At 47.7% G+C, this 24,221-nt stretch overlaps 1 protein-coding gene and 1 long non-coding RNA gene across 2 annotated transcripts; one reads left to right on the forward strand and one right to left on the reverse strand.

Moving 5' to 3' along the window:
• Positions 1-1,700: 1,700 nt before the first annotated feature.
• Positions 1,701-3,175, forward strand: LOC122681581. The gene is made up of 3 exons (XR_006337035.1): positions 1,701-2,202; positions 2,337-2,519; positions 2,937-3,175. It is a non-coding gene; the product is annotated as an uncharacterized LOC122681581 (long non-coding RNA).
• A 5,440-nt stretch (positions 3,176-8,615) lies between these two features.
• Positions 8,616-22,471, reverse strand: LOC122681580 (histone-lysine N-methyltransferase PRDM9-like; the record flags this gene model as incomplete). Its single annotated transcript, XM_043883803.1, has 11 exons — positions 22,396-22,471; positions 21,871-21,987; positions 21,458-21,565; positions 17,254-17,303; positions 15,336-15,492; positions 14,405-14,506; positions 13,920-14,191; positions 13,169-13,236; positions 11,905-12,098; positions 8,995-9,464; positions 8,616-8,825 (listed from the first exon to the last, which is right to left on the reverse strand). Coding segments are annotated over exons 1-11 (1,824 nt in total), but the record flags the coding sequence as incomplete, so codon positions are not given.
• Between the last annotated feature and the right edge of the window lie 1,750 nt (positions 22,472-24,221).

Genomic DNA, 24,221 nt, shown 5'->3' on the forward strand with positions numbered 1-24,221 from the left:
CTAGAATGATTTTTGGGCTTAAGGATAAGAGTAGAAGAGGTAGGATGGGTAATGATATGAGAGCATTTTCTCATGTAAAAGATGGAGAGATACTGTTTATGTGGTGTGTGTATTTGCCTCACTGTGTTGTAATGAGTATATATAAAAAGTATAGGGCAGCAATTACTATATGAATTCCTATTCAAATAACTGCAATGTTTGATCACGAGAAGGATATTGCTACAGATAGCTCTCCAATCAAGTTAATAGTTGGGGGTAGAGCTAGGTTTGTTTAACTTGCTGGTAATCATCAGGTTGCTATTAGTAGGAGTATTTGTAGGCTTTAGGCTAGGATTATTGTTTGGCGATGGACCTGGTAATTTGAATTTGCCAGGCAGAACAATACAGAGGATGTAAGACTATGGGCAATTATTAGGGCTGTGGCTCCTATACCACTTCAAGGTGTGCGGGTAAGGATGGCAAAGTGCTATGTGGCTGACAGAAGAGTATGCAGTGAGTGATTTTAGGTCTGTCTGGCATAAGCAAATGGAGCTGGGTATAATTATGCCTCATAAAGAAAATAGAATGAGTGGATACCCTATGAAGTCTGTTGGTGGGTTTCAAATTATTGTAATTCGTAATTCGTAGTATACCATAGCATCCAAAGTTTAGTAGTGCTGGCAGCATAGCCAGAACTATGAAGCCTGCAATAGGGGCCTCTTCATGTGCTTTAGGTAGTCAAAGGTGGAGGCCATAAGATGGTGTTTTTACTATAAAGGCAACTATGCATACTAACCCTATGAAACCGTTGGATCAAGAGTTGGATACTGATTGGGCTCAGCACTAGAATATTTTAAGGTCCTACTGTATTTTGAATGTAGACAAGTATTCCTAAGAGGGCCAGAGACCTTACTAGGGTATAAAATAAATAGAGACCTGCATTAACATGTTCTGCTTGATTTCCTCTTTGGGTAATGATAATGAGTGTTGAAACTAGTGTTTCTCCAAATAGAATATATAAAAGAACTATTTTTATGGCAGTAAATGTTATAATTAAAGTAATTATAGTATGACTAGCAGTGACAATATTTTTTTTTCTGATAGAGATTCTTTTAATACTTGGTGTTGACTATTAGTATAAGGGGTCATAACCATGTAGTTAAAATCAGTGGTGGTGTCCATAGGGAGTGGGAGAAAACTAATGAGAAATTGAGGCTGTTATCATTGATTAAGGAGGAGTAAGCTTGTGAGTCTAATTAGTAGGCTATGCATGGTGGTGTTAATTCAGATTAACCTGGTGATCAGTTTAGTGGCATTGTTGCTGACCAAAATCTTGGCCTTCTCTGCCCGCTGAAGCTGAATTAAAGGACATGGAGACTGAGTCTAGAGGAAATATAAATCTGACTCCAATTCTCAGCCGGCAGAGAGGAGAACCCAGCAGGCTCATGCCTCAAGAGCTTTGCCTGCCCCCCTTGAGGAGTCTAGGGGCTCATAGAAGGAAGGGCTCACAGTCAGGAGGCAGTATGACAAACAAAGGGGATAGGACTTTGATTTCTTCCTCTTGCATTTATTCACAGTCGCATCAGTTCAGTTCAGTTGCTCAGTCATGTCTGACTGATGATGGGAAAAACTGAAGATGGGAGGAGAAGGGGACGACAGAGGATGATTTGGCTGGATGGCCTCACCGACTCAGTGGACGTGGGTTTGAGTAAACTCCAGGAGTTGGTGATGGACAGGGAGGTCTGGTGTGCTGCAGTCCATGGGGTCGTGAAGAGTCGGACACGACTGAGCGACTGAACTGAACTGAAACCACTCCAGTAGATTCTTCCAAGTGTGTAGCCCAGAGTGTTCTGCCTGAGGGAGTTGAGATCACACAGGAAAAACGTGTAACAGCTCACAGGGTGCTCAGGACTGTGGAACTGACAGCCTTTCCTGGGCAGCCACCACCCTGAGCAGCGATGAGAGCCTCGCCCCTCGTGGTCCCAGGGAGAAGGAAGCTGATCGGCCTGCCGGCCAGTCTAAGCCACTGCTGGGAGATCCCTGCCTGCCCTGACCACTGGAGCGGCCCAGGGGACCCACCCTCTCGGGCCCCACCAAGCCCCTGGTCCACACCCATGGGGAGAGTCCTTCCAGGCCGTCGTGACGGGAATCTTTGCTGGAAATCCGCAGAAAGGGCGTGAGGGCAGCCGGGACCTTCCTTCACCGAGGACATGGCATCGCCAGGTACACTGAGGTTACCCAGGTGGCGGGGAGGCCATTTCAGATGGTGGTATGTGGTGAAAAGGACACAGGACATGGGGAGGCAGGGGCTGACGGGCGGCGAGTCCAGAGCTAAGATGATCTCAATGGGGACCCAGGTTCCCCCTCCTACTGTCTAGGAGCTATCAAACTGAAGCCACTTCTCATGGTGAACCTTGAGGAAACTCAGGAAAGAAAAGAATACCTGCTTTCCAGCAGCCATCAGACTGCAGCCACTCCCCACTGTGAGCCCTGAGGAAACTCAGGAAGGAGAAGACAGGATGCTGGTCCCAGGTGGTAAGGTGTGTATCAAAGGGGATGATTTCAGTGAGATGGCTGGTGCATCTTCCCACACATAGAAAAATGCTAAATTCCTTAACTTTAGATTCTGCCCCCTGGTTTTGAAATCCTAAAAGATTTGTACTGTATAAAACAACTCTCAACACCTGTATTATAATATTATTATGTCTATACATATGAAGTAGAGACTTTCCAAAGAACAACAAAGACAAATCTCAACATTCAGCACACTGGCACCAGTGGTGGGCATTTCCCAAAAGATGCAACTAGTGGGGCAATTAGAAACCTCATCACCCCTTTTCCCATAAGATTGTGGAATGGACGCTGACACTGGGAATTGTTACAGGGAAGAACAAAAACTGACTCCATGTTGAATGTTTTACTCTAACCTTTGCTTCCTGTTGGTCTGTTTGCTACAGGGATACTGTCCATACATAATGGCCGGCCTCAGGAAACCCCGCCCCTCTGCCTCTGTCCTGGACCTGTCCACCTGTGGATGGCTACAGGAGGGAGAAAGTAACACATCTCCTCCCGAGACTGGCCATTCCAGGAGATATTTGCCAGATTAGTGGCCTTTTTACTGTATTTCATCACCTCTCAGCTCTGTGTTCTATAAAAGACACTGGCATCCAGACCCTGACAAGATGGTTGCTTCAAGATATTAGTCTGCTGTCTTCTCAGTCTGCTGGCTTTCCAAGTAAAGTCATATTCCTTGCCTCAGCACCTCGCCTCTGATTTATTGGCCTGTTGTGAGGCAAGCAGAGCGAGCTTGGACTTGGTAACAATCCCACATGTCTTGCAGTCAAAAAATCAAAACATAAAATGGAAGCAATATTGTAAGAGATTCAATAAAGACTCTGAAAATGGACCATATCAAAAAGATCTGAAACCAAAAACCAAAAGGAACTCAATGGTTGTCAGAAATATTTAAAAAGGTGTTAGTACCCCTCTTGCCCATACCCCCTGAAGCCACACTCAACAGTTAGGCCCTGTCCATTCAGGACACCCTCTCCAGAGCCCAGGTGGAGGTGCTCTGCCCCCACTGCCCACCTGGGTCTCAGGAGGTGGCAGGGACACAGCCTAGGGGGTCTCTTCTCTGGTCCAGGGGAGCGTCACACCAGCCACCCTGTCTCCCTGCCCATAATAAATAAAGAGTGTTGTCAGCACCTGGGTGAGTGATGCTGTGGGCACCTGGACTGCCTCGTCCTTGTGAGATTTCGTGTGAAGACAGCACAGATGGGGAACCAGCCAAGAGGGATCCGGGGAGCAGTGAACCCCTCTTCACAGGGACCCTGTGAGTCCCAAGACTCACTCTGCCCACCCTGTTCTGACTTTTGGGAACTGGCCTTTGTCATTCTCTGGGCAGGAGGTGGGAAGGACAACCCGGTCTCTCTTCCACCTCCTGAGACCCAGGTGGGCACCAGGGGAAGCAGCCCTCCACCTGGGGTCAAGAGAGGGTGTCCTGAATGCACAGGGCCTAACCGTTCAGTGAGGCCAGCCCTCGTCCACAGTGCACTGACCTGCTGCAGGGTCTCGGGTTCCCTGGCATCCAGCTCCCCCATCGCCAACCCCAGCCTGGTGCCTTGGGGGCCCCTCACTGGCGGGCACCCAGCAGGTGAAAGCTGCATGCCCAGTGAGAAGAAGGAGAAGCCGGTGGGGCAGGGGTCCAGCATGGAGTGTCCAAGGCCCCTCTGCTCCCCCAGGAACACCCAGCCCCGCCTGCCATGGGCTTTCTTCTCTTTAGTGTCTTTGTGGCTGATGTTGCCAAACACCTTCCTCTGGAAGAGAAGGCTCCATGACCGTGGAAGAGGTGGAGGTGAGGAGGAACTGTAGCCCTAAACCCAGAGAGCTTCAGAACTAACTTCCCTGAGCCCTGAGCGTACTGCCTGTTACATCTGTACCAACCGAGGCCAAGATCCAGGCAGATTCTCTGTGGAAACACTTTCCAGGTCCAACAAGAGAGGACTTGTTAACCCACAGCTGAACCCCGAGAAGTGAGATGTGCTGTAACTGTGGAGACTGCAGGGAAGGCATTTGAGAGGCTTCCTTCCGGGCAGCTACCCTGAGGCCCCTGGAGTTACTGGACCCAGAAGGGGAGCACTCTTGCTTCTCTACTCGCTGCAGGCCAGACGGTGCCCCCAACCACACAGCCCTATTCCACCACCTCCCTGAGTTCAACAGAAACCCCCCGGTCACGAGGCCAAAGCGCAGTCTTCTTGGTGAGCAGAGCAGAGGCTGGTGGGAAGAGGGGTGGAGCCTGAAAGCTTCTTTGTAGAGGAAAAACACGGACGTGTGTTCCCGTGTGTGGTGGCCGGGTGCTACAGTAATTGGTGTTCCCCACACATTTATGGGTGGGTTTTAGTTTCTGTATTTTCTAAATTTCTTTTTTTTTTTTTTTTAAACAGCTGCATATTATGAGAAAATTTTTGCAATCAACCATGAACACTAGCAAAATAAGGTCTTTTTTTTTTTTCTTTTCCTAAAATGTCGCAGTTTTCTATGGTGACAGATGAACAGCCTCCTACTTTTAAGTATTCATTTAATTGGCTGCGCTGGGTCTTAGCTGTGGCATGCAGGGCCTTCAGTTGCAGCATGTGGGAAATTGTGCCCTGACCAGGGATTGAACGTGGCCCCCTCTGTTTGGAGCTCAGAGTCCCAGCCTCTGGATCAGCAGAGAATGCTGCGATCTCCTACTTAAAGCAAGGTTATTTATTTATTTCTGTCTGTGCTGGGTCTTCGCTGCTGTGCGGGCTTGTCTCTGGCTGTCGGGCGTGGGGGCTGCTCTCTCGTTTCTGCGCTGAACTTCTCCCTGTGGCGGCTGCTCTGGTTGGGAAGAGGGGCTCTAGGCTCTTGGGCTGCAGTAGTTGTGAACGGACTTAGTTGCTCCACGGCACGTGGGGTCTTCCCAGATCAGGGATTGAACCCGTGTCTCCTGCATTGGCAGGTGGATTCTTAACCACAGCACCACCAAGGGAGTCATTCCCCTCCCCGCTTCCTGCCAACATCCCCCTTTAAAAAAAGACTATAAATAATCTGTTTAGTAAGTTTTCAGGAGTCTGAGCTCTGAGGTCAGCGTCTGTGGTGTCATTCTCCCAAAGGCGTCTTGGCTTCAGATACTGGCTGGGCTCATGAGTCCAGTAAGCAGGGCAGGTCTGGTGGCTGAAGACAGGCTTGGCCTCTGAGCTCTGCCCTCACCGACTCACCCAGGGTCCCCGAGCCCTGGGAGCCAAGCAGAGCCGCGCGCAGGCGGGGCTGGTACAGCCACGGGGCCGCCGTGGTCAGGGTGGAGCGTGCGGCGGAGGCAGCTGGCTGTCTGTCCCGTGACTGCTGGTGTCCTGTATGACCGTGCAGGGCAGTCACGGTGTCAGGTGCGGCCTGGCCGCTGTCCTGGGGACAGGATGGGACCTCAGAGAGCTCGCATCCCCACTCCCCATCTCCCAGCTCCGCTTCAGATCATGGCTTGTGGCTGCTGGCAGCTCCCTGGGCTGGGAGGCTGTGTAAAGCACCAGCCTCCTTGCTCAAGGTCAGCTGAGACCCCCAGCTCTGGGGTCACACACCATCTGTGCCACCATCCAGGTCATCCCACTTCTGTGAGGGAGGGCCTGTGTGGGGCTGTGGGTGATGGGGGATTTGGGGGTGTTGTGGGCTGGCCCCAGGAGCCAGCTTTTTGAGGGGAGGGGAGCGGAGGGGAGGGGAGGGAGAAGGTTTGACCTGCTCAGCTTTCCAGGGGATTCCAGGCCCAGCTCTGATGGGAGGTGCAGGTGAGAAGGCCCTGCAGGTGTCTGGATCCCCACCGTTTTTCAGTTGAAGCCCCTCTGCCTACACCACCCCTAACTCTCCCTCCCATGGCCCCGGCCTGAAGCCACAGAAGATGGGGAGTTTACGTGGCTTCCCTTCCTGTAGGGAAGCCAAACCACAGACAAATGCGTTCCTTTAAGAAAGCATAGAAACCGGAAAATAATAGTGGGTGGTTATTACTGACGTCGTTCATGTAGAGACGCTTCACAAGCCTGGCACATGGAGGGAACTGAGGGCCGTTGCCCGAGTCCTGGACTTCGCATCCTCCGCCCCCCGCCCCGTGGCCCACTCTCCCCTTGGTGTCTTCTGGTGGCTGGGCGGACTTCAGCCTCCTGAACTCTTTCTGGAAGGATCAGGCCAGGGCAGAGGTCATTCACAGAGGGGAGGGTGTGGTCGACCTTAAGAACCCCATTGCCCCCACTCTGTGTCGTAGCTCAGTTCCGGGTCTAGGCAAGCCTGGCTTCCTGGTGCTGTCCCCACCCTCACTCACCCAGGGTGGGGGGGCTATGTGTCCACCTTGTCCCCTCGTGCAGCCTGGTCAGCCCAGGACCCGTGCTGTGTGTGCATCTGCTGTACTCACAGTTCACCCCGGGGCCCATCAGACTTCACTCATGAAAGGGAAGTGTAAGGATGAACTTTTCCATGGTTAAGAATTTCAGGGTCGCGACAGCGTTTCCCAGAGTGAACGGGCACAGGTACGAGGCCCATGCAGAGAGAAGCCGCGGTGTGGGATTCAAGGACCCTCCGTGTGGGGGTGGGATGGGGGCCGAACAGGGATTTCCTGCAAACCTGGCTCCAGGCTCTGTTCTCGGCAGGGTGAAGACTGTGGGCACTGCCTGTCTGTGGAGGGGCCCTGGGGCTGCCCAGCTCAGCAGGAACGGCAGGGGTGCGAAGAGAGGTCGGCCTCCCTTCGCACCCCTGACCTCACACCCCCTCATCAGGGCAGCCCAGTGCCTAAACAGCCCCTTCCTTGTCTAGCTCTGAAGACCTGGAAGTTGTGGGGGCTGGAGGACATGCAGGAAACAAATTCTGTAAAGCAATTATCCTTCTATTAAAAAATAAAAAACGATTGAATAAAAAAAAACAAAAGGAAAACAAAACAAAAAGGAAAGCAAAGGTGTGACTTGCATTCTCAGCCAGCCTCTGCCAGATTACGCCTGTGTTTACGCATCAGACCAAAATGCTGGTGCTCCCACCCTGTATCACAGATGAGAATAGAGACACAGAGGGGTTGAGCATCTTGCCTCAGCTCACGCAGCTGCTGGGGGCAGGGCTGAGAACTGGACCCCTGTGGTTGAATCTGGAGTCCAATTGCTGTGATGACCCCGAGGGAGCGGCAGAGACCAGACGGACCATGCTGAGTCAGGCACGCGCGCTCACACACACACGTGCACGTGGCCTTCACCTTTGCAGCTACAGAAGTCAGAGGGAACCAGAGGGCCACCAGGAGAGGCCAAAGGAGAGTCGAGGTCTATAAGGAGGAGAGGCCGCACTTCCCAGGAGGCCAGGGAATTCCTTTCCCTGGTGAGTCTGACTCCACTGTGCATTCCTCTCCCTGGACCCAGGATTGACTGTCCAGTGACCTAACTGATTTGGCTCCAGAATGATGCCTTCCCAGGGGTTCAGCTATGACTGGACCCCACTGCTGTCAGTGATAAGGGGGGAATGAGTACATAGTCTGGGATTCAGATTTGTTTGGAGACAAAATTTATTAGAAGAGGAGACCTAAAAAACCACGAAGGCAATTGGCATGAACATCTCCAGAACACTTAAGAAACCCTCTGCTGTTTATCTACCTCCTCTCCTGTCATGAAGGTGGAAGGTCTATTTAACAAGTAACTCTGTGCTTATCACACTCTTTCTTTAAAATATTTATCATATATTTATTTATTCGGGTGTGCTGTGTCTTAGTTGCAGCCTGTGGGAGCTAGTTCCCCAATCAGGTATTGAACGTGGGTCTCTGCATTGGAGTCGTGGCCACTGGACCATCTGGGAAGTCTCTCTTCATACTCCTGGGGACAGTAACGGGTCACAGACCTCCTCTTAGGCCCCGTCAAAGCTGAGGCATGGGGTGGCTGCAGTAATCCTCCTGTGGCTAAGGTGTGGGTTGTAGGTCATGACTCACTCACACTCCCTGCAAACATAGGGCTACTCCCCTGTGTGTGTCCTCTGGTGTCTGATGAGGACGGACTTGTGACTGAAACTTCGCCCACACTCCCCACAAACATAGGGCTTCTCCCCTGTGTGTGTCCTCTGGTGTCTGATGAGGACGGACTTCTGACTGAAGCTTCGCCCACACTCCCCGCAAACATAGGGCTTCTCCCCTGTGTGTGTCCTCTGGTGGGTGATGAGGGCTGACTTCTGACTGAAGCTTCGCCCACACTCCCTGCAAACATAGGGCTTCTCCCCTGTGTGTGTCCTCTGGTGTGAGATGAGATGGGACTTCCGATGGAAGCTTTGCCCACACTCCCCGCAAACATAGGACTTCTCCCCTGTGTGTGTCCTCTGGTGGGTAATGAGGACGGACTTCCGACTGAAGCTTCGCCCACACTCCCCACAAACATAGGGCTTCTCCCCTGTGTGTGTCCTCTGGTGTCTGATGAGGACTGACTTCCGACTGAAGCTTCGCCCACACTCCCCGCAAACATAGGGCTTCTCCCCTGTGTGTGTCCTCTCGTGTGTGGTGAGACTTGACCTGTCCTTGGAGCCTTGCCCACACTCTCCGTACGTGACCCTCATATTCCCTGAGACCCCTGCCCCCGTGAGCAATGTGCCTGTGTCCTCTGGATTCATTTTCTGTCTTGTGCTGGGCTCGTCTTTCATTCTCTCATGCACCCCCGAACCCCCCATTTGTCCTCTGCATGAGTAGGAAGAGGCCCTTGAAATCTTCTTCAGCCTTATGCTTTGCAGCAAATGTTGGCGCCTGTCCTTGGCCTCCTGACCCTCAGGTTTGTCGCTCGGGCTGTGTGGATCTGAATATTGCTGATTTTGATTGCCTGGGCAGCGATCCTCTGGTTGGAGGAGGCCTCTTTCGGATGGTCTCAGGAGGGTCTGAGAGGGGTGACTGCGTTGGGTGTGTTGGCTGAGGAATTTCTGACTGGAGAAGGCCAGAGAGCAGGAGGCACATGGGTGGATCTTGGGCTTCAGTTCTGCTGAAAGAGGAAGCTTTTGGTCAGGTAGCTGGTTTGCTGTGGTCAGGCCTGCCTCACTAATTATCTAAGTGTTGACAGTGCACGATTTGTCTCCCATCGAGTGTGTCTTTATAGTCCACTTTTCCATTCCACTCTTATTCTCTACATCTACAGAAATCCAGGAAGTTGGTGTCAGGGGCCTTTTCTACATATCACCCAGATAGGGACCTTCCAGCAGCATCAGAGGCAGTGTCTCTCCTGATAGAGGTGGATCTGTAGGGACTTTCCCTGCGTGTAAGTGTCTGAAATGTCATGTCACAGTGGCGACAGGTATTTACCCTACTGAGGGATAAGACTTGATGACTTAGGTGGAATCTCCTGAGAGTCTCACTGTGAGGGGAAAGGGTCTATTAAGTTAGGGGCGCCTGGCCTGGAGTTCTCTGCATATGGGAGGCAGCGCAGGGGGTGGTTAGAGCAGGTGTGGGTAAATCTGACTTTGTGGCTCCTTGTTCAAAGAGCAGCCTTTGTGCCGATCTCTGCAGGAAGTGGGTTTGAGACTGGACGAGACCGAGTGCCCCAGGTCCCACTGACTACAGGTCTCTGGCCCCTGCTGCCCAAACTGGTTCACAAATTGCTCCTCTCTCAGTTTCCCATAGATCATAAAATAAAGGCATATCCTTTCTCAAGCCTCAGCAGTACTCGTACCTCATTTATTACATTCAGGCTTAGTCCATTCAACGTGCACTAGGAAGCCCTATTTAAAAATACATCTCCAGCCAGATTCTTCACACCCTCAGTCCCAAGCATCTTCAGCCAGCCCACTCTCCCCTCATGTCTGGCAATGAACTGACCTCTGAGGGGGCTCCCCGCTGATGTCTCGTCCCCAAAATGAACCAAAGCATCGTCTTGGCACAGAGAACATGCCGCTTGCAGCTGAAAGCCGCGCGGTTGTTCTGTGTCACCCAGGAGGACCCCTGGGGCCTGCACGTGGACACAGGCCCTGAGGCTTCCGTGTCCCGTCCAGCCTCCTTCCTCTCCCTCTGTGTTTCCTCCCGCGACCCCTGGCATGGTCTCTCTTCCCGGCCCTGGGGCTGCAGCACTGGCCGCTTCCCTGCCTGGAATCCTTCCCCGCAGGCGTTATCACTGCAGAGACCCTGCCCCACCGTCCTGCACCACACCCCACCCTCTGCTCACGCTGACCCGAGGCACGTTCCCTGCGCTGGTTTCCCTCAGAGCATCAGCCCCTGTCTGGTACGAAGCCCGTGCTGCCCCAGGGCAGTGGTTCTGTCTGTTTCGGTGCGTGGAGCCCCGTCTGGCACAGAGTGTGAACTCACATGACAACAAACTGGAACAGTAACTGAATGTGCATCACTGTACATGTGTGCACCCCAATGTTCATCACAGCACTGTTTATAATAGCCAGGACATGGAAGCAACCTAGATGCCCATCAGCAGACGAATGGATATGGAAGCTGTGGTACATATACACCATGGAATATTACTCAGCCATTAAAAAGAATTCATCTGAATCAGTTCTAATGAGATGGATGAAACTGGAGCCCATTATACAGAGTGAAGTAAGCCAGAAAGATAAATATCATTACAGCATAGTAACACATATATATGGAATTTAGAGAGATGGTAATGATAACCCTATATGCAAAGCAGAAAAAGAGACACAGATGTACAGAACAGAATTTTGGACTCTGTGGGAGAAGGCGAGGGTGGGATGTTTCAAGAGAACAGCATCAAAACATGTATATTATCTAGGGTGAAACAGATCACCAGCCCAGGCTGGATGCATGAGACAAGTGCTCGGGCCGGGTTCACTAGGAAGACCCAGAGGGAACGGGTAGAGATTGAGGTGGGAGGGGGGATCGGGATGAGGAATACATGTAAATCCATGGCTGATCCATGTCAATGTATGACAAAAACCACTACAATATTGTAAACTAATTAGCCTCCAACTAATAAAAGTAAATGAAATAAATAAATAAATAAATGTAAAAAATACTAATGACTAAGGAATTCCGTTTACTTTCTTTAAATTGGTAGATGTCATTCATAAATTTCCTAGTGTGACTCTTTAAATATCTTTGTCCTATAAATATTTTAAAATAAAATGTCTTTATTTTAGTGAAAAAAAAAAAGAAATGGGAGGGAATAAGGAAGAAAGAGGTAAAGGGCAGAGAGCTGGTAGGTGCTAGAAAACTTGCTTTTTGCTTCTAAGCCTTTCAGCAGAAGGTGATGTTACATATTTTTTTGCATGAAATATTAAAAATTAGAACTAACGTTTTTACTATAAAAATTTTTCCTAACAATCATATGAAAAGAATAAAGTTCTGAGGCATTTTAATTGCAACTCAACTGACTTTGGACTGGATTGTCCTCTGCTTCAAAATCGGACCACGGAGGCTCCCAGAATGGGGTGGGGTGCTGGAAGAGGGCTGACACTCACCTCTCCCAGCCGCGAGCTCACTCTTCCCCCAGCTGTTCCGCTTGATGCCAAGGTCCTGACCATACTCGTCCCCGTACCAGACCAGCAGCTCACAGCCCGGCCTGACCACCTGGCAGGTTCGGTAGAAGATCTGCCCGTGATACTGGAAGGCCACCAGGTTCTGCTCCTCGTCGTCCCGGGCACAGTTCACATACCTGGGGGCGAGGCCGGGAAAGGGAAAGAAATCTCAGGTGATGAGTGCCCTCCACTCTCCGACCATGCCCAGCTCTTTGCCTTCCGCCTCCGAAGCCGCCCCTCATGTGGACCTTCTGTTCACACCTTCAACCAGACTATGTGAATTCCCATGCTTTTCTCTCCTTACCTAATTAGCCATTTTCCGGAGCCCAGTTCAAGACTCATCTCCACCTGGACTGTCCTTGAGGCTGGTGACCTCCAGCTCCTCTAAACTCTGAATTAAGTTCTCTTTCATCCACAGGACTTCGTACTCCTTGGCTAACACGCAGCCCTCAGCACTCACCCCAGCCTGCCTTCTCTCCCGAGGCTTTCTCCCATCTCCCCACGTGTATCCAGGGTCCTATTCACTTGCTCACCCCCTCCCATGGCAACTTGGAGAGAGCTCTGATATAGCTTGAGACATGGAACAGTAATAATTTGTTCACTGTCTGCCTGCCCTGATGAAAGGAGAGGCCCTCAGAGAATGACCCTGCTCAGGGCCATGCTGCCCCCCATTCCTTCTGAGGCCTCAGGGCCCACTTCTCACTGCAACCAAGCCTGAGGAGGTTGTTGCCCACATAGAGTCAAGGTCTCCTGTGTTAGGTTATCCTGGCGCTATGCAGTTACTCAAAGATAGAAAAAATAAGGTTACTCTTCCTAAAATCAATTGGCTAATGTCTGTTTGCAGTATGCTCTCCAAAAGGACATGGGTTGTGAGATCTGCTTCAGTAACGAAGTGCACTGTCTAAACCGAAACATAAAGTGCGTGGTAAGTGTCCATTAAGTGAGTTAAAGTGTCCCTGGTGAATCTAGACTCCTCAAGTTGCTTTCAAGTCCACCAGTTTTGTTCAGCATATAGACTTGTATCTTGACGGCACACGCCATATTTTTATTTCCTTCTTTCGAGTGTCTTTTGAAATGAAAGAGCATGATATGGAGGGAAAAGAGGAAAGAATATGTGAAAGCTGTTGAGGGAGCCGGGTTGAGAAGGAAAGGGGCATGGGATGGAGGGAGTCTCAATGTCTACACACTGCAGCCTCACTGCACTCACCTCATCCAGTTGGCCCAAGACGTGTCCTTTCCATCCACATACTCGTAGCAGTTCCTCCCTTTGGTGATCTGAGTGTCAGAGAAAGAGTTACAAGCTTTCCTCTTTATTTATTTATTTTTTTTTACAAGCTTTCCTCTTTCTTTTCTTTTTCTTTTTCTGGTAGGAAGCAATAGAAGAGCTATTTCCCTCTGTAGTCATTGGTGCTTTTCAGCCTGCATGGATTCACCTGCCAGTCGGACCCCACGGTAAGCTCCTTATTCATCATTCCAAGTCTGAGTCTCTTGGTTCATTGAAGGCAAGGGCTCCACAAGGGAGGAGTCACTTCTGTGTGTCTGTACACTGTGTTCCCACCTCTCCTCTAACCTTTAGATAGAGGTCCTGAGTGTCTGTACACTGTGGTCCCACCTCTCCTCTGTCCTTTAGATACAGGTCCTGGGTGTCTGTACTCTGTGGTCCCACCTCTCCTCTGACCTTTAGAGGGAAGTCCTGTGAGTGTGTACCAAGCTGTTCCCACCTCTCTTCTGACCTTTAGAGGGAAGTCCTGAGTGTCTGTACACTGTGCTCCCACCTCTCCTCTGACCTTTAGAGGGAAGTCCTGTGTTCACGCCCAGGGCACACAGTACACAGGGCTGACTGTGTCATTGCCGACCATGTTATCACCATCTGCATCCTCGCATGTAGACATGAAGTACCCCCCCCACCACGTACAAGTGATTAGAGGCCAGAGGACAGGGAAACGGGTGCTTCTCACCTGCCAGGCATATCCACTGTTGGCGGCCTCTTCATCGTCTGTGATCTGGCCCTCGTAGGGGCCAAAGTGCAGGCCCAGCGGCAGATCGGACGCCTCGTTCCACACTCCAAGCCCAGCGTCAGGGATGCCCGACAGTCTGATGCTTAACCCAGGGGGCAGAGTGAGGGCTGAGCGATTGGCATGCCCCCTTTCCACTGCACAGTCCTTTACAAAGGTTGGGGGCCCATGGGCAGCACAGCTGTCGATGAAGAAGTTCTGACACTCCTCACAATCTGGAGGTGAGAACAGGGATGAGAGGAGGTATCGTGATGTTGCTGGTCGTAATGCCCTTCAGAAAGAACTGGGGCATTCATGGCATTTGGCCTTGATCCTGCACCCCAAGTCATAGAGGAAGGGGATGGCTGGGGGACCAAATGGTGAGGTGAGGTTAGTGGACCAAGGCCCCGTAGCCCCTTCTCCGTGAGTGGGCCACCGGGGTCACTCACAGAGGTAGTCGTCATCCTGGGGCTCGCTGACCTCTTGGTATATGTGGCCCTTTCTTTCTCGTAAACTGTACCTCTTCACTCCAGTCTCTTTTCTTCTGAGTTCTAAGATGGAGAACAGAAGCTAAGCAAGGCTGGCGGGGTCTGGGGAGTTAGTCCCTGTTTTATTGGAAAGTGTGAGATCTCCTACCTGTCCATCTATACACTTTGTTAAAACTTTCTTACATGTATTTTTCAAACTTTTACTTTTGTAATTTTATTTTTTAATGATACATTATTTATTTCTTCTCCACGCTGCATGGCTTGTGGGATCTTAGTTCCTTGACTAGGAATGGAACCCACACCTCCTGCAGTGGAAGTGTGGAGCCTTAACCACTTCACCACCAGGAAGTCCCTTCTCTATACTTTGCTTCTTGTCCCTTTAACTACAGGTTCAGGAGACTGAGGCTCCACTGACCACAGATGCCCAGTTCAGTGATAGCTCCCTGCACTTACTGTTAGTAGGTTTAACTTCCCAACCTTCCCACTTAGGAAATAGTTCACTGACACATCTACTCAGAAAATATATGTTAAGGGCACATGACACGTAAGGCATTGAGCAGAGGTCTGGTCATAAACAGTAACAAAGCTCGGTTCCCATTATCACAGCTGGGTTTATCGAACTACTTGTAGGTGTCAGACTTTTGCATTTAATGTAAGGATTTCAAGCACTGTATGAGTTATGTATCCTTATCTTCACTTTACACATAGCAATCAGGACACCAGAAAATGTATAAGATTTTCCCAAGGCACCAGTGCTAACTTCATGTCTCAGATCAGTCCATCTTAAACCCATGCCTACCGAAAGTCCATGCCACACACCTAGGCCATACTTATTAGTTTTTCTACAGGGATTAGAGCAACTAATTAGAGGAACTCCCCAAATTTCTCTTACCGACTTTTTGTCTGGGGTGCTGTCCAGGGGTCCTTGCTTTTCTGTGATGGGGCACTGGTTTCTGAGCCTGCTTGGAGCCACTTGTTTTCAGCAATTTTGCTACTCCAGGCAATTCCTTCAAACTAGATTCCTTACTTAATGGTGCCCTGGCCATTCTCTTCCATGTGAGTAAAAGACAACAGGCATTTCTTTAGTTCTTTAGGACTTTATGAAGTGTTTTCACATGCATGACTTTAGTTAATACTTTGACAATTCTTGGAAATACCTGATTTGGGGGCGGGGGAGGGGGGCTGAACACTGGAATGTAACAAAAGGACCTAGGTGGATAGTGAATCAAAACTAGAATTCATATCTTAAGGTTCTTCCCCTTCAACTTTCTGCATAAAAATGAGAGCAAGGCAGGGAGAATAGCTGGAGGTCAGGGAAAGAAGAGGGTAAGTGCTCGTAGAGAGATCCGGGGGGGTTGTATTAATTAGTGGCCCTATGATGGATGAGGAAGTATGGAAAATTACAGAGGGGACAAAACACATCTGGAAAATAAGGTGACAAAGCAGTGAGATTAAGAAGAGAAAAGACGATCGGCAGAAACACATTTAGACAATAAAGAAAATGAGATGAAAGTTGCAGGTTGCCATGTCCTAGAGACAATGTTTGGAATTAAAGTAGCTGGTCACATCAGTTCTTCTTGAACAAGGCTGTATGACTAGCTGATTTTCCTCAGTTTCCTGATCCATGAATTGGTATTCAGGCTAATTCTTAATGTTATAGTGGACATGAAATTTAATAACCTTCAACAAATTGTTGTGTGAGCTATTTAATACAGTAAGAACGTGAGCGTACATCCCTGGTATCAATTTATTCCCTAAACTCCATCTATATTTGAAGTCTAGCTCACAGATACTATCTTCAGCATTCTTTGACCTTTCTACTCCTAGATGAATGCTTAAATGTGGAGTCACTCATTCACAAAACATTCAGGGGGCCCTCAGGGGCTTTGAGCTGGGCCTGGACTTCTGAGAATGAATGGGTGTGGGCTAGCCTCCCAAAGCTCACAACACAGGGGCAGGCTAAACAAATGATTCCAAACAGGAGAGTTGCCTATTAGAGCTCAGAGGAGGAGCTGTTACTCCTCCTGCAAGAAGGAGCATTTGAAATGATGCCCAGATGGTGAGTTTCTACTCAAAAGTGGGTAATCTATGTGAAGTCCTTCTGTTATTTTCTTATTTGTTGCTTTTCAGTCATAAACCTGAGGCTTCTCAGGGTGGCGAGTTGCTTCCTCTTATTGGAGTGGGAGGCTCTGAGGTAGGGATCCTGTCTCCTTCTTCATCTTGGCCCATCCACTCTACAAACTGCCCAGCATGTCCTTAGCTTCCCTTAGTCAGATGTCTTAGCATATCCCTCCCTAGCACAGCACAAAAGAACTGAGGTTGAAAACATCTCTCAGATGAATGATATAAAGATGTATGAATAAGCTTCATAGAACTATGGAAGTTTTAATCTCTAAACCCCTTACATTTGTAAGGGGTTTAGAGAAAGTGCTTTGGTTTAGATTGCACTACCAGTGATACTGTGATCTCAGACATATAATCAAATGTTTTTTACCTCATTTTTTGGATCTATAATGGTGATAGCTATATACCTACTTATAGGTACTGTAGGATTGATTTAAGGTTTAAGTAAGTTTATTCACATAAAATGCTTAAAGTCTGAAATATTATGAAAATAGTGTAACAACAGAACTGCCTACTACTGCTGTTGTTCTTACTAACTGTAAAGGTGGTGATGATATCAGAAAATGTGCTAAAGATCCAGGGCAGTAAGGCAGCCGTCTCCAGGATCTCTGTGTTTTCTCCTATTTTCACCTGTGACTGGATCCATGAGGAGGATATTTTGGCAACAGGATTTGGGAAATACTCACCTTCTGGTGTTTACTGTGCTCCACTCTGAAGGGCATCGAAGAAGGTTTACCTAAAAAATGGTGAGAATCAGTGTTTTGGTTGGTAAATATTTCCAAACTCTGGGTATTCTAACTAAGGAGACATAAATCTAAGCCAGAGAGTGACAAAGACAATGATTAGCAAAGGAGGAATGGAAGATGATTTCTGTATCATCAACTTCTATGCTTCCACTGGGAGCATTACATAATTTTCTTAAAATTAAAAAAAAAAATGAAACTTCATCTGTGCCTCATCTGATGTTCATAAAGTATCTAATAAATTTAGTAGCCTTTCATGACAAAAGTACTCATCAATGTAGAAATACGAGGAAGTTACTGCAATATAATAAAGGTCATATATTGAAAGTCTACCTCTAACATCCTAGTCATCAGTGAAAAGCTGAAAACTTCTACGATCAAGAAAAAAAGGCAAGGATGCCCATTATCAACATTTCTGTTCACCATAATATTAGAACTCCTAGCCAGGGCTTTAGGTTAGAAATGGAAACAAAAGACTTCCATTTGGAAAGAAAGAAGTAAAATTATGTCTGTTCACAGGGGCATGGTTTTATGTGCAGAAATATCTTTAAATCCACAAACACAAAAATCCTGCACAGAAAGTTGCACGGTACAAAATCAGCATTCAAATATCTTTCCATGCATGAAGAATGACCATTCCAGAAAGGAAAGTAAGAAAACAATCCTATTTATTTTTTATTTTTTTAAAGCTATACTGAACAGCTAAATTAAAAAACAATATATTTATTTTTATTTATTTGTTTGTGCCAGGTCTTTGTTGCGGCATGTGGGATCTAGTTCCCTGACTAGGGACTGAACCCATGTTCTCTGCATTGGGAGTGTGGAGTCTTAGCCACTGGACAAATAATCTTATTTATAATAGCATTGAAAAGAATGAAGTAATTAGGAGTAAACTTAAGGAGATGAAAGACTTATATGTTGAAAACTACAAAATATTGCTGAAAGGAATCTGACATAAATAAATAGATAGGTGTCTCATGTTTATGGATTTGGAGGCTTAATATTATTAAGCTGTTCATACTACCCAAAGCAATTTAAAGATTCAATGCAATTCCTATTAAAATCCCAATGGAATTTTTTTCAGATATAGAAAATCCATCCAACAGTTAACACGGAATCTCAGAGCACCCCAAATAGGCAAAGCAATCTTAGAAAGAACAGCAAAGCTGGAAGCCTCTGATTTCCGAATATACTACAAAGGTACAGGAACCAAAAGAGTGTAGATTTGGCAAAAAATGTATCCTTAGTCGCTGAGTCTTCTTGACTTTTTGTGACCTTTTGGACTGTAGCCCACCAGGCTCCTCTGTCCAGGGGATTTCTCAGGCAAGAACACTGGACAGGGTTGCCATTTCCTTCTCCAGGGGATCTTCTTAACCCATGGAGTGAACCCGCATCTCCTGTGTCTCCTGCACTGAAGGCAGATTGTTCACCTGCTGAGCCACTGAGGAAGCTGGCTGGCATAAAGACAGATATGTCAATCAATGGAACAGAATAGACAGCCAGAAATAAACTCTTGGATACATGGTCTAATGATCTTCATCTAGGGTGTCAGGATAATGGGGAAAGTTTAATCCCTGTAATGAATGGTGCTGGGGAAACAAAATAACCATATGCAAAATAATGAACATCTTACATCTTGAAGAAAAATCAGTTCAGAATGGATTGAAGACCTAAATGCAAGACTTGATAAGAATCTTAGAAGACAACAAGGGTGAAGCTTCACGACACTGAATCAGCAATGATTTCTTAGATATGGTGCCAAGTGCACAAGTATTAGTAACAAAGTAAAAATAGACAAATGAGATTAATCTTAAAACCTCTGTGCATCAAAGGACACTGAACAGAGTTGAAAAGGCCACCTACAGGATGGTAGAAAATATTTGTAAAATATGCACCTGGTAAGGAGTTACTAATCATACACCAGTATGAAGGCTACCTATAAGCCAGGAAGAGAAACTGATTGACCATGATGGCACCTTGATATCAAATTTCCACACTCCAGCATTGTAAGAAAACAAATTTCTGTGGTTTAAGGAATGCAGTCTGCTTTGTTATGGCAGTCTGAGATAACTAACAGTGAGAAAAGGAACTGAATAGACATTTCTCCAGAGAAAATACACAAATGGCCAACAAACATATGAAAAGATGCTCAATATTACTAATCAAAAGGGAAATACAAAGTGAAACCTTCTGTGATGGGCAATATCTATAAGAAGACAATAGAAAGTTTGGTAAGGATATGGAGAAATTGGAACACTTATACACTATTGTTGGCAATGTAAAATGTTGCAAGCTTTCTAGAAAACAGTATGGAGTTTCCACAGAAAATTAGAACTGCTGTATGATCTAGCAATCCCACTCAAAAGTGTATTTCCATAAAGAATTGAAAGCAAGACATTGAATAAATAGTGGGCACATGTATGGTCACTGCCGCATTATTCCCAATGGGCAAGATGTGTAAGCAACCTAAATGTTCATTGGTGGATAAAAGATAAAGATTATATATAAGATATATGTTATAGCTCTTATATCCACATGCACACAACGGAATGTTTTGAAGCCTTAAAAAAGATTTCTGTCATATGCTCCGTCATGGATGGGCCTTGATGATATTATACTAAGTGAAATGAACCAATCAAAAAAGACAAATATTGCCTGATTCCACGTCTATGAGGTATCTAAATTAATTAAATCCATGGAAACAGAAAATAAAATCGTGGTTGCCAAGGGCTGTGAGGAGGAAGGATTGGAGAATTGTTACTCAGTGGGTTAGGGCTTCAGTCACGCAAGATGTAACATTTCTACAGATTTGTTGTACAGCAATGTGTATATATCCCCAGTGGCTCAGCGGTAAAAAATCCACCTGCAATGTAGGAGATGCAACAGATGCAGGCCCAGTTCCTGGGTTGGGAAGATCACCTGGAGCAGGAGATGGCAACCCACTCCAGGATTCTTCCCTAGAGAATCCCACGGACAGAGGAGCCTGGTGGGCTACAGTCTATGGGTAGGCAGAGTCAGACATGACTGAGCCATTAGCACTATGGCCACTAATACTAACGTGCACATAGTTAGCAACAGTGTGCCATACACTCAGAAATTGTTAAAAAGGTAAATAAAGACGTGCAGGTGTATGGTGAACCGAGGCGTATGTATTCCCTATGAAGAATCTCTCCTTATGTCAAAACCTTTGCAGACAACCAAATGTTTGGTTTTCATGTCCCTTTCACTAGTTTTAATAACCTAATGGAACAGAGGGACTTCCCTGGTGCACAGTGGATGAGAATCTGCCTGCCAATGCAGAGGACACAGGTTTGATGGCTGGTCCAGGAAGATTCCACTTTCTGCGAGGCAGCTAAGCCTGTGTGTCACAAGCTACAGAGCCTGCACATGCTCTGCAATGAGAAGACACTCACCGTAACCAGAGAAAGCCCATGGACAGCAATGAAGACCCAGTGCAGCCAAAACTAAATAAATAATTTTTAAAAATCTGGGAGAACAGAAATCCATAGATGGAGAATCATAGAACTATCTAATTTGTTTTCTGCAGTCTAGGCAGATTAACTCTTCTAAACTGAGCAGCAGAAGAGGAAGTGAGCTGCTCACTTCCACTTTATAAAAGAAGTGTACTTCATTTTATTTACCTGATGCCATCTCTGGTCAGTGAAATGTGGGAAATATCATGGAGAATAAATAGTTCTCTCAAACACTTTCCCAGAATCAAAATAAAGAATTAGTTTAACCTTAGGGTAAGAAGATCATGGGTTTTGTTTTATATACATACATAAATAATCTTGACATGATATGATAATCATTTCCTCATCGAAGAGATTTAATCCAATAACCAATGAGATTAGTATTAAATCTGTTTGGTGAATTTATTTCTAAGCTTTCTTTAATTGCCTTTCACTAAGAATGTTTAGCAAAAATAATTCTTTTTAAAAAGAATGATAAATTTTAACCATAAAACTTTTGAGAATTACACTGGAAAACCTATCCATTCATCTTCATTCAGACTTATGTAAATATTCAGCCACAACCACTTCGGAATGCTGAAAATTATGTTTTCTTTGCTAATGGCTGAGATGTAGTGAGACCTAAGCCCAGGCTGGTTTCAGGAAGACACCTCCAAATCCTCCTGGCCTCTCACCTTGCTGCCTTGGTGTCCATTCTTCATCAGAATCCTCAGTGTCATCTACCTGGGGTTTGATGACCTGCCTGCGGTGATGCATGAAATCCGGTCGAGTGGTTTTGAAACCTGGAAAGAAGCAAAATATTTGTCCTAAGAAGGAGAAACAAAGCATAGAAGCAATGGGAAGTGTCACAAAGTCAGGGAATCAGTGGGATGGGCTGGGGGAATCTAGAACAAGGCAAGAGGTGAGCTCTGCACTGCAAGGTCAACCTCCCTTTGGTACAAAACTGTCAACATTTTCTCCAGGTTAGTCTCCACACAAAAGGGAACTGTGAGCAGATTAAGCCACCTAAGAGCCGGCAAGTGAACACTGAGGGTGAAGACCTGTTTCATGTTTCCCAGGCTCACAGGCACCCAGGACTTCCTGTTACCTATAGCAATCAGTGCTTCGTAGTTTCTTTTCACATTCCTATATCGGATTTTTTCCCATTCTCCCATCTCTTCCCATTCTTCCTTGGAGAAGTATATGGAGATGTCTTTGAAAGCATCTTTGTCCTAAGGAAAATAATAGATTTCATCAGTGATTTACTAATCTAAGTCAGACCTTAGAGCTGAGCTTTCTCCTCCACCTTTTGTGCAGGGAGTAGCCTGAAGCTACTGGATGGTCGTTGTGAGACCCGGGATGAAGGCTTTCCTTCCCGACTGTGTCCTGCCTAACTGAACAAACACTGAGCATTTTCCTAACTCTCCCTGGACACAGGGCAGTTGATGAAGCTAGTGTCCTGTTTTGTCCCACTCCACCCCCCCCATCTCAGACAGGACCAGGCATTCCCATCCTGTGTATGGTCACAGGGAAGTTCAGTCAGTTGCCCAGGCAAGCAGTCTGTGGTGCTTCAGGGACCAGCACCATGTCCTTCCTATAGAGCTGGCTTAGAGCCCAGCTTTGCTGCCTCCACCTCTCACCGTGGGCTTCCACTCTGTTCTCCTGGCATCTCCCTCAGTGCTCTCCTCTGGAGACCTGTTCAGCCTCATGGCCATTGGAGTGCTCAAGGCCAAGGTGCCTGTGGAAGAAGAAGGTGCTGAGATAGCCCAGACCAGTGTCCAGAGCCTGGTGTGTCTTCCTTGGGTGGAGTGTCCAGGGCAGGAAGGTGAGGGGAAAGTTGGGGTGAGGGTATTGGTGGGATGGACGGATCCTGACTAGATATGACAGATCAGCCTAATGTGAACTAGATTTGGTTTCTTTGATTCCCTACAATTCAGCCCCTCTGAGGGAAGGCACTGGGAGAGGTGTGTCTGTGGGTGACGGAGGGATTCTTGAGGAGACCCGGAAACCCCTAACTGCTGGACTGGGGTCAGGCTGAAATCAGGGCTCTGTTCCAATGCAGCAGAGGGCATGTTTCTCCAAGAAGGGTTTTGAGGATCTCCTCCTGGGGACTCAGAAAAATCTGGGCATAGCTTAGGTTCTACGTCTAAGGGACAAGTCGCCCGGCTTGAGGAGATCTGGGTCCCAGTGGCTGAAGTAACTGGGGTCCTCAGACAGACGGGACTGGGGATCTTTTGGCTGATGTAGAATGCGCAGGGTGAGAAAACTTGGGATCTGTTAGGCTGAGGAAATCGGGGGTTTCTTATTAAGGGACTTTAAGTCTCTGACAGGCAGGACAGTTAGGGTCTTGAGGAGGAAGAGTTTTAAGAGCTCGCAGGCGGAGGGATTCAGGGTCTCCGAGGTTGAGGAAATTTGGTCTCTCTGAGGGTGGTATTTTTAGGGTGCCTCAGGCTGAGGGGAACTAGGGTTAATCTAGGTATTTGAGGGTCGCAGCACTAGGGGATTCAGTGTTTCTGTGGGTGAAGGGACTTGTAATCCCTGAAGCTGACGAGACACAAGCCCCCTTCAGATTAGGACTCAGGTTACTCAAAGTTGACAGGACTTCGGGCCTCCCACCCTGGAATTTGAAGCTATCAGGCTAAGGGTTTATGAGGGCTAGGCAGGGCGCGTTCCCGTCAGCCTCCCCGCTGTCCTGCCGCGCTGCCCACCCTGTCCCCGGGAGAGCTAGAGGTTCAGCGACGTCCAGTCTTTTGGCGCTGAGGTGAAGTGAAGGGCCAGCAGCCTGCCTGTACCCTGTCAGGCACAAGTGACCAACCGGCGTTGTGACTGAGGCAGTCTGGCTAATAGGCGCCTGGAGCGTGGGAGCGTGATTGACGCCCCGCCCCACCGCTCGGGGATTGGCTGCTCTGTGGGCGTGTCTGTCAAGCCTCCAGCGCGCATGCGCCTCGTGGCTGGTTTCTTAGTTTTCAGGCATGGCCTCTTAGGCCTGGATCCTCAAGTGGGCGGGTTGTCCTCAGGCTGAATGTTTCTTTCCAGTGCCCTCAACTGGTATATCGGCTCCACCAGACTGTAACCATGCTCCCGGAGTGTATCCTAGGCCCACCTGTGCCCTACCTTATCAAATCCAGTTTTGGCAAGAACTCTTATGTGGTGAGTACTGCATTATTCAAGGGAAACGGTGTAATTAACTGCATTCTGATGAGACACAAGATAAACACCGTGTGGTCAAAGATTTAAACACAACGCGCGGAATAAAGATGTTAGAAAAAACTTGGAGGATTTTTAACCTGAAAGTGGAAGTGGCACTGATGAGCCATCTGTGTATTTAATGTACCTTCAGAAATGAGGTATAGTAAAACCTCAAAGCCCTGCAAGTGTTTTCTGTAAGCCGAGGCATCGATCTGGAGGACTGTGGATCCACTGAGCTGAGTTTGCCTGACACCTACTGGCTTCACAAGA

This window comes from Cervus elaphus, chromosome 23, assembly GCF_910594005.1.
Source record: "Cervus elaphus chromosome 23, mCerEla1.1, whole genome shotgun sequence".
NCBI lineage: Eukaryota > Metazoa > Chordata > Mammalia > Artiodactyla > Cervidae > Cervus > Cervus elaphus.